Source organism: Myotis davidii, unplaced genomic scaffold, assembly GCF_000327345.1.
Source record: "Myotis davidii unplaced genomic scaffold, ASM32734v1 scaffold570, whole genome shotgun sequence".
In the NCBI taxonomy this organism is placed as follows: domain Eukaryota; kingdom Metazoa; phylum Chordata; class Mammalia; order Chiroptera; family Vespertilionidae; genus Myotis; species Myotis davidii.
The window spans coordinates 1,984,813-1,995,811 of NW_006283631.1; the positions used below are offsets into that span (position 1 = coordinate 1,984,813).

The 10,999-nt window shown below is 45.0% G+C and overlaps 1 protein-coding gene across 2 annotated transcripts in view; it reads right to left on the reverse strand.

Annotated features, from left to right (window-relative positions):
- The window catches only part of LOC102759991 (schwannomin-interacting protein 1), a 52,375-nt gene that overhangs the window by 10,488 nt on the left and 30,888 nt on the right, over nucleotides 1-10,999 (reverse strand). For both annotated transcript variants that reach the window (XM_015565522.1, XM_015565518.1), the window contains exon 3: nucleotides 655-772. In XM_015565522.1, coding sequence (XP_015421008.1) covers nucleotides 655-772 — 118 coding nt within the window. The remainder of the gene's footprint in view (nucleotides 1-654; nucleotides 773-10,999) is intronic.

Consider the following 10,999-nt stretch of genomic DNA (forward strand, 5'->3'; position numbering starts at 1 on the left):
TAGGAGAAACAGATTTATGACACACTTGAGACATTTCTTTGATTTGGTCTCAAAAGACACAACATCATATTTAACCCAGAACTAAGGCAGTGTGTTGCTCTCTGGAGTGGACAGGACCTCAGATACCCAGTGACAAACATGGGTTCCTTGGTAAGAAAACACGATTGGTTGGTGAGAAAAGAGATGCGCAGACCTCACTGAGTGGTAAGAATTCCGGCAACAGGGTCCCATGATCAGAAGGCAGTCTGTTATAGCATGTGGGCAAGGAGTGAGTAAGAAATACTATACACACTTCATCCTGCTGGTTTCTCTTAACATCACCTCTGTGCACGAGCTTTCCCCTGAGCCCTGCCGCCCATCCTTTAAAAACGTGTCCTACTGCTGGTCTGTACTCATATATTTCTACACCCAGTAGGGAAGGATTGGTGTGTAGCATATGGTCCTTAAAATTTTTTTAGGACACGTGCAATTTCTCTTATGGTCTAATATGAAAGTAGATGCTAACTTTAACAGAGCTTATGTAGCACTGCTGTGTCACAGGTTTGGGTTTCCAATCATTGTCACATCTTAGGAGCAGGCCACGTCAGGAAATGCAAAGAGGCTGCATGGCCAGCAAAGCACACCCACTGAGCGTCGGCGGCAGCTCTGACTCACCATGGGCGACAAGGGGGTGTCCAGGCTGGTTTCCGTCTTGCTGTCATCCGCATCGCTGTCCTTGTCGCTGCCGCTGTCGTTGACAAAGCAGATCTGCAGGTTCATCCCACTCTGCAGGCTGGGCAGAAGCAGACAGGACACCAATCCACTCAGCTATTTGCGATCTGGGCGCACCCAATAGAACTGTCTGGCTTTGCTAATAAAAGGCAGTTTTATGTATTCTTCACATGGAGAAGTGGGTGACCAATATGACTCCTAATTCATCAGCAGTAACATACCAGAGGATAATACTGATCACTTGACAACTTGGTAAGTGATAACATCACAACTTTTACTAATGTTGTATTACTTTTTTCCACACTCATTTCCCATTAGGTGAAAAATAATTTAGGCCACATATTTTGCCCCCAGCACAATGCCAAACACACAGTTGGTGCCCAATAAAAATGTGTGAGTTACTGAGTTTGTATTCCTGTCGACGAAGACGATGGGGCGTCCTCGGCCAAATGAAGCCGCATGGTGTCGTCTAGTGTCCCGTCCCCTGGGGACAGTCCAAGGACGCTCTCCGAGCCAGCACCCCGGCCACAATTCTCTGAAGACTCCTTTCTCCCTCAAACAGACAGAATAGGGTCAACTGAAGGAAAGTTTTAGTTAAGGCAGTTGCCAAAAGCCAACCAAGGGAGCTCACTTCTGTCATTAAGAAAAACACACACCGCAGTTCCCCCTAGAGGTCAATGGGGGAAAAGGAGGACCTATGTAATACTTTCAGCAATAAAGACTAAAAAAACAAACTCCACCACGGTTCACCCTAGAGCAGTGGTTCTCAACCTTCCTAATGCCGCGACCCTTTAATACAGTTCCTCATGTTGTGGTGACCCCCAACCACAAAATTGTTTTCGTTGCTACTTCATAACTGTAATTTTGCTACTGTTATGAATCGTAATGTAAATATCTGATATGCAGGATGTATTTTCATTGTTACAAATTGAACATAATTAAAGCATAGCAATTAATCACAAAAACAATATGTAATTATATATGTGTTTTCCGGCAGCCTTAGCGAACCCCTGTGAAAGAGTCGTTCAACCCCCAAAGGGGTCGCGACCCACAGGTTGAGAACCGCTGCCCTAGAGGCATGCAAGGAAACCCCCAACCCAGGCAGAAGCACAACTGTGACCCAGTGGGCTCCACAGCCGCCTTCCTTCCTCGTGCACTCAGTGCCACAGGGGGCGCTTTTAGGAGCTCCTGAGGCTCTAGGCATGATGGTGCTGGAGGTGGGGTCACGGAGGGTCACCCAGCTGTGGGTCTGTTGTCCACCAGGCCAGACAGGGAATCCAGTTCTTTGTCCTAACCTCTCTCGAAGTGGAACACATTTCACTGCTGTCTGGCGATGGGGAGTTTTTAAAGAAGTAATTTTTCTTAGCATCCCTAGTAGCCAGGACTGTGTGTAAGAGAAGAGAGAGAAAAGGCAAACGGGGGCCCCTGGGTTGCCAGGATTGCAGGCTTGTCTAAACCAGCATCACTGCTTCACAGGGACAAGGCAAAGAACCACTGGCCTGATGGTGGACATTTGTATTTGATTTTTAAAAAATTCCAATGGGTAGGGATGCTTGGTCCAAACTGCTCAGATGACTCTATAAAGTGCTTCTTTGAAAATGATACAGGATTCAGAAAAAGAAATCTACTGGTTTAACTCGGCACCACCCTTGTTGTGTGGATATACTGCCACCTACTGTTCGCTGCCATCATTAGTGAAAGTCCCAGCTTATTTCCCCAGTAGGCGGGTCTGTTCCCTCCCTGCCCTCATGTGCTGCAAGGAGAGCCAGGCCCAGGGCTGGGCACAGGAGCCCGCAGGTGCTGTGTGATCAGCTCAGGGTGCTTGGGTTCTGTTGGACTCGGGTTCTGATTCCTCACTTCTATGCCTAGGCAGATTACTCTATGACCCTCAGTTTCCTCATCTGTAAAATGGGGTGAATAAGTCAGTGTTTTGTAGGAAGAATGAAAAGAGTTAGCTGAGAGCTGGGCACAAGGCAGGTGCTCTGTGCATGTTAACTACCCTCCTTTCTGTTCTGTCTGAAAGCCCAGAGGAACACAGAATTTTAAAAGTGGGGTGACTTTGCAAAGGGCCCTCTAAAGTCTCGTACTGCAACACCTCGCCTGGTCACAGCAATTCCCTTATGTACACTCAGCTCTGTTAGGCAGCTGCACTTCTATGGGCCTGGAATTTGTCTCCTTTAACTTTCTTCTAGAAATTTTTTTTTTTTCTGGAGAAATCTGATATGTACAGGTTACCCTTGGAGCCCATATAAATTAAGTTCTAAAATTTATTGCCTATAGTTGGTAAAAAACAAACAAAACACACACCCAAATATCAACCCATTTTTAATAATAAAACCCAAGACGTATGGATTGGAAGATAATGGGAAATAAAATTGCAAATTAAAAACAAACATTTAAAAATAAAAAGGCATTTTAAATTAAACCTAATTTGAATCTAAGATTAGGTAACACTTTCTATTTATTGAATAGCTAAAGTTTTGAAAAGAAGCAGCTGGCCACGGGATACACAGATTATAAAAACATAAAATAACCCAGGATACAATTACAAAATAATATTGAAAACATCTAAAGATATATATTCTGAAGAAAAGTTGATTGTAAATTCTACTGTTCTGCCCCCAAACTGAACTGTGTGCTAGGATCAACTCAGTCCTAAATCACCCATCCCACACCGCATTCTAACTCAAGAAAGGCACGGGGGAAGGGCGAGGGGAAAGGATTTAGCAGTCAGAGCAAAATGAAAAAGCACCTCAGGTAGAAATTCAGAAAATCGCCTTAGTCCCACATTATCTCCGTGGGAAGCCGAACAGAGCTTCTTACAGGGTGAGACTTATAATTCCTCATAGCGGTAATCACCAGGAATGTTCCTCTCAGGAAAAGGAAATTATGTGACATAACAGCGAATGGTTTAGAGGGGATTTTTGTAAAGATGTCTTAAAACGGACTCAAGTTTCAAAAAGGATTTGTTTGCCTTTAGCCTTTAAGCAGGTTTTAAGATGAAGGTGGTTTGGGGGAAATTCACCCACAGTCCCAAGCAGCGGCCTGGCTGTGGGTGAACAGGGCCGCCCGGTGCTGCTGAAGGCCTCTGTGTCCAGGGTCAAGTTCGATAACCCCTGTGCTGGCCCAGTCTCCATCCCTCACACTGCAGGGCATCCATCCAGCCTCACTCACAACCAGGCTACACAGCCTTCAAAATCCAAGCTGCGAGGGGTCTAACCTACCGATCTCTCAAGCACAGTCTGCGGTGGGAACAACACACACCGCTCACCCTGTTAATTAGGGATATGATTTAAGGTATCCACGCCAAGGCTGCTTGATGTTTCGAGTGGCATTTGGCAGAGCACTGCCTGCAAGGGCTGCCTGACTTCTGCCTCGCCTGTGGATTTTCCTCCTGAAGGGTCTGCGCCCTGGTTCTCCCAGAAACCTCTTCTCCTTATGCACCAGGTGGCAACGGAAAGCCACACCGCTGACCAGAGCTGCTGAGGGAGCCGAGAGCATCTGGGGAGAGGGTGTTCTGGACGGGGAATGCGAATGCTCTCAAAGGCGAAGAGATAAAGACTGCGCAGAAGCTGCTTTCCGAGCGACCATGCCTATTGGCCGGGAGCGCGAAGGCATTTATTTAGTGGAGAGGATGTTCAGCTCCCACGTCTGCTTGGCATTTCCAGAGAGGAAGATGGCTACTTGGAAAACGCTTGTGCTGACTTCCAACCACTGCTACCAGGGATATTACAAAAATATGCACAAAACTGAGCGGGTGGTAGAGATGAGAAGAGAATGCTTCAAAAACGTAGCCAGTGGTCACTGGAATAAAGACGATACTTTATTTTCAAAATGCAAAGACAAGACCGATTTATTTCCTGCAACAAACAATGCAATGGTCCTAAAGTTTGCCAAATTGTGAGTCGGGCCTCAGTCCCTGGCCTCGGGTGTGGTGATTGGGACTGGGCGTCTGCAGGCAGCTCTGAACCCCAGAACTATTTGGTGTTTTCTGATTTTAGAAATAGGAATCTCCCAGCATGGCCACTAGCATTTTCATATATTTAAAATTCGTTGGCTTTGCTCCCTACACCACCCGTTTGTTAACTTCACTTGGCTGGACAACCAACCACCTGTGGATTACAGACAAGGTAACACCTACTCAGAGAAGTCAAACTACCTGCCCCGGAACTGTGACAGCCTGATTATAAACATGGTCCCCATTCCTCCCCTCTGTAATAGGACTCTGTGGCTCCCTCCAGGCTGGCTTCCTGACTTGTGTTGGCCCACAGAATGCAGAGGAAGGGACTTTGTTCCGGCTCCAAGCTTCCCTTCTCAGGGGACCCTGACCCACGTCCAGGCTAGCCTGCTGGTAGATGAGTGACTTTGCAGCACAGAGTTCAATCAGCAGCTGTCGCAACTGAGCCTGGGGACACATGACAGAGCTCAGCTAAGAGTAGTAGAGGCACCTCACCAACCCACAGTCTCCGCAGACATATGAGCTGCTCAGCTGACCTATACAGGCTCCCAAGCCGAAACCAATGCTTACTGTTGTAAGCCACTGATGTGGGTGGTTTATTACACACCATCACTGTGACAACAGATAACTGGTACAAGGTCACAAAGCAAGAGATTACAGGCTGGATCTCTGGTTTTGGAATCCAATGTCCTTTCCTCCATACTACACTTGACCTTAGGTTTGGATTTATTAGATCCTGACTGTGATGGCCATATAATTTTAAAGGGCAGATACCTCCTATGGTTGCTAATACTTTTAAGGCAATTGTACAGTTTCCTTAAGAACAGAGTGAGAGGGAACTTCCCATATGCCTATGGATCTCATACATGCCTTGCTCATTATCTGTCCACAACCAGAGTGACTAAGAACCACGGGCCCTGCTGTGCCATTCATTACTCAATATCCTCAACTGGTTTGTGGATGGGCAGTTAAAATATATTATTTCCATTTAGTTTAATGGATCTCTGATGCATTATTCAAAGACTTTACCCATAATGAATAATCACCCATATTATTATACCTTATCTTTTTCCCTTTGATGAGAATTTCAAAAGGGAAGGCACATAAAATGTAGGTTGTAATTACGCAAGGGTAGCTGTAAACACATTTCATTTTTCTAAGGATTTGTGAAGAAAGAACATGAGAACAACTGAGCTCTGGACAAGTTCTGGATGTACCACATGTGATGGTATCTTTGTGGACTGTGCTGAGGTGGGTTGATAAATTATAAAATATTTTTCCCATCCCCTAAACCCTGCATCTTCCTCTTCTTTTCTCTGACTGTTCCATGTTGATTTTTTATCATTACAGTAATAGAAATAACTACTATTTTTTTTAAAAAAAGCAAAGATTTTGCTTCCTGACATTTGTTATTGTCAAAATACAGTATTTCTTAATTTACTTTAGTGGGATTGTGTGAACTTTGTTTGCTACAGACTGTGTGATGCATAAGATGACACTCTGACTTTTAGAAAAGGAGTGGTACTCATATAACCGGTGAGAATATTGCTGGTCCAACACATATTACCTCACACAAAAGGCCTGTCAGTGATTTTTTATAACTATGTTAGAGAGAAAGGGGTAAGGGGTGTTTAACTGTTCATCCACTCGTTCATTTGATGATCAGGTAATGACATCTCTGCAAGCGCCATGATGCCAATAGCATAGCATAGCTGCTGTCCCTTTTGCCCAGGGCACACATACACTTCCTAGTTTGCTCCAGTCCTACCCATGGCCTTTTATCTAGGCTACTAGACTCATCTATATTTATTGCTGGCCCCTGAAGGCATTTTATAGTTCACGACCCCTATAGTAAGTGCATGTACAGTAGTAGTTGAACAATAGAAACTAGGTCTTCTAACAGGTACTGGTGGTTGGATCATTACATCATGATGTACAACTGCAAGTGTGGAATATACAGGGCATTGGAAGAGGACTAAAAACAAACAAAAAACCAAACCCTATCTATATATATAAAAGCCTAATATGCTAAGTGTCCGACCATTTGTTCGATGTCACCATGACATGCACTGACCACCAGGGGGCAGACTCTCTGACTGGTAGATTAGCTTGCTGCTGGGGTCTGGCCGATTGATGGGGACTTGGAGAGACTGGGTGGACATGCCCTGGAGCCCTCCTGTGGTCCCTCCCTGGCCCCGATTTTGCACAGGTGGGGTCCCTCAGCTTGGTCTGCGCCCTCTTGCAATCTGGGACCCCGCGGGGGATGTCGGAGAGCCGGTTTCAGCCCGATCCCCACAGGCCAGGCCGAGGGACCCCGCCGGTACAAAAATCCATGTACCCGGCCAGTTTCACTCGATTCCCGCAGGCCAAGACTAGGGCCTCTAGTCTTATATATGAGAAAAATACATACTTTAGTAACCTGGAATGCATTAATAAGTTGTTAACCAAGAAGAGTGAACAAGCAGGAAAGTGCAGAAGAAAGGAGGGCCTGGTGAAGGGGGTTGGAGGGGTTAAATGCAGGGGAGGGATGGAAAGCCAACCCTCCAGCAGTTATGAGCCCACAGATGTGAAGGGAAGTTTCAAACAGTGTGCTAAAGAGGACTGGGGGGAAGGGGGACGTTTCCCTCTTTGTGGCCCGTCCTGACCCTACCTGACCCACATCTGACAGGGCCCAGGCTTCCTCAGCAGAAGCTGAGAGAAGCTGCAAAGGTGCGGACGTGTGAAAGGCCCTCTCCGGGTGTCCCTGGCTTTTCTGGTGGAGCACCCGCCCCTAACCTGTTCTCCAGAGAACTATAAATACCGCATTTCTCAGGCAGCTGCGGGACCCGATTCCACACCAGTGTCTGGTTCCTTCACTAATGCCCACTTCCACGTAATTAAATTCGGAATTACAGGATCTTAATGTTAGGAAAATGCATTTCACCACAACTGTTCTTTAGCATTGGCTGAAGACCCAGAACGAGGCTTCTCCTAGGCACTAAATGTGGTCTTCTCTCATCCTAATGAAAGCCTAATGACTCCTAAGCAATCTGCATTTGAAATAAAAAGAGTGACCATTTTTGAGCATCTACTGTGTGCTAGGTATTTTATAGTTACCTCTGATCCTCAGACATACATAAAGTAAGCATTCTGACCTCCATTTTACATACAAGAAAACTAAGGCCCAGAGGTTAAATTATACATGGTCACTTTAAGAAGAATAGAATAAATTCACGAATGGAAGAAAAAACGAGATGAAACAATAAAGCAAAATGAAAATGAAACAAAAAACTGAAACCAACTCCAATGTCTAAGAGATGAATTAAGTATATTTTGATGAAATCTATATGATAGTAGAAAGTTGTGAATATGGGCAAATGTTCATGATATATTGAAAAACAGCCTAAATAGTAGGTATGGTAGGATTTCAACCTTGTAAACAAAAATATGGAGATATATGCACCAAAAAGTAAATATACCTGGGCATTTTTCGGTCGGAGTAATTGAACTGACTATGATTTTTTTCTTTTGAGTGCTTCTGAGTTGCCATGTGGGCATTTCACAGGAATTAAAAAAGGAAAAGGAGAGAAAATGGGCGAGTTGATTAGTGCTTATGTGTTGGAGAAAAGGTGAGTGGGATTAAATGTTTGACAGCTGGGAGAGGACGGCGGGGAGTCTGACTCAGACAGTGCCTTTGCAGGGACCATGACTCATAGATGAGTCAGGCTGGGATTTTGTTTTCGACAGGGTGCTGGGTGGTAGGAGATCATCTTGGAGGAAGGATGGGCTCTTTGATTCAACTACTGACATCCTTGCAGCCCAGTCTCAACCCCATTCTCTCCTTGGACCCACAGTAGATAACAGCCTCTAGAGCAGCGGTTCTCAACCTGTGGGTCGCGACCCCTTTGGGGGTCGAACGACCCTTTCACAGGGGTCGCCTAAGACCATTGGAAAACACACATATAATCACATATTGTTTTTGTGATTAATCACTATGCTTTAATGATGTTCAATTTGTAACAATGAAATTGGGGGTCACCACAACATGAGGAACTGTATTAAAGGGTCGCGGCATTAGGAAGGTTTAGAACCACTCATCTAGAACAATCGACGTGCATTGAGCCGTCTGTACTGTGAAAGCCAGCCTACCTATTTATCCCGCTCAGCCCAGACCCGGACAGAGTTTAAACTTGTATCTTCCTGACCTGCTGCTGACTTTCAGCTGCTCTCCCCTTCCAGACCTGGGTAACATTCCTGTGGTCGGGGCAACATTATGGCAGCTGGAGAGTCAGCGCCTGGATTTTGTGAAAATGCCAAGTCTCTCAATCTGGTGAATGCTGAATCACCGCCTGCCTTCACCACTTTTTATGTTCACGTTTAAGAAAGTGTTGGGGCTGCCATTTAGGCTTGGTTGCACAGTAAGCTTTATCTCAAAGGCGTTCTCTTTCATGATTTAATTCATGGTCGTTCGGATTCTATGCAGTCATGGCACAGAATGCAGTAGATGTGCCGAGCCGTCTGGGCTCTGTGAAGCTTTGCTTCGTCCATCTTGCCATCTTTAAAATCAGAATGCGCCTCACGATCTTGGCCACCCAGGCAGCTGGTGGCAGTTCTGCTCCACTGAACTGTAACCCCGTCGGCCAACAAGCCAGTTAAGGACCAGTGAGGCGGAGGCGGCCCTGGGAGCTGACCAGTCCTGTCCTCTGATGAGAACAACAAAGACCCAGCACCACAACCTGCCGAGCGGGGGGGACAGTGGCTCAGAAGGTGATGCGCAGCGTCCTCACCACCACAGGTGACAGCCAGGCGAGAGGCAAAGGCGGACAACTCTGAGGGAACGTGCTTACACAGACAACTGGACTCTGAATATGAAAAGGGTTATGGAAAAACTCAACCAACAGATTTCACTTTTTCTTCTCTTTTTTTTTGCATGCACAAAGACATGTGTGATAGAAGCGTATACCCAAATAAGTCTGAAAGGACGCTTGCAACAACTAAAATAAAAATTCTAAGTGTGAGGAGGCATGTCATCATTTAATTGGCAGTGGTTTTCTGAAATAGCTTCCATGGATCTTTAATGCCTGTGACAATCTGAATGAGAGTAATCTGAGGGACACAGAACATTCGATAGGATCGAACAAAGAGATTGTGTCCAACCCCTAGAGGACAGCTCACCCTAAGGCAGTGAGAGTGTTTTCTAGTGGCAGTGAATGCTCTGGGAAGCTCTCAAAGGAGCCCAAGCTTCACATGAGCAGCGTGTGTCCCGACATGTGTCCAGGGGGAGTGTGAACTGCAGTAATAAAGTCGTGACAACTTGTCAAAGTTGATGCACCAATGAAAAATTATCCCCAGAAGCTCTTTTAATTAAACATTCGGCTGTCCGCTGGAGCCATTTTTAAATATAAACCCCAGCCCTGTGGCCTTTTTCTTCCTGCTTCCCACCCTTTCGCAATAGCTCCGACAGTGACTTCTCATTGGTGATTAAAAAAAAAAAATTCACAAGACAGGGTACAGCTGGTTATGCCTCTAGCAAGATGTCAAATTTCGCTTGCACAAAATTAATTGCACCTAATTAAACTGGGGTCATTGGCATTATTATAAAGCGAGGCTATTTATTAGACAAAGAAAATTTCTCAAATACCAATTTGCTTTTCTTTCAGGTTTGTGAAAGAGAAGAATTGCTGACATAATTAAATTTGTTTTGCCATTTTAATCTTATTGATCCTCCAAAGATCCACTTCAAATCTTGCTTCACTTATAAAACTGTGTAACATTTTAAAATACTAGAGGTAATACTTAGAGGAGGGCATAAAAAATGATAGGTTTTCTGTAGATTACCCAATGACTTTTCAAATAATATTTAAGAATTTATAAGCTTCCATTAGCAAAGATGCATACCTTGGAATTACTAACACAAAGGGTTTCTAAGCTAATTATTAGTACATATGTATGAGATCAATAGGACATTTAAAACATAGGCTGCATGTAGTAAATAGGTTGCCATAGTACGCACTTATTACTGCAAGAAAGATGTCACAGAAAGCAAATGTCATTGCCATGAAAGAGGACAACCTCTTTCCTCACCCATGTTGGGTATGTATGGCCATTCTGCTCCCTTCTTCCAGGAAGCTATGCAAACATTATTACCATTCGAGACAGAAGGATGATTCGCTTTCCTGGCAAAATGATGCTGGTTCGACCTGTGATTCCGTGGCAGATTATACAGATTCCCAGTTCCTCATAGTCAACACTTCTGTGAATCTAATTTCCTTAAAGGCTCTCTAGATCAGTGCTACCTGTCCAATGGATACCACTCCCTAGGCTATAGTGCCCTCCCCGCCCCACCCCACC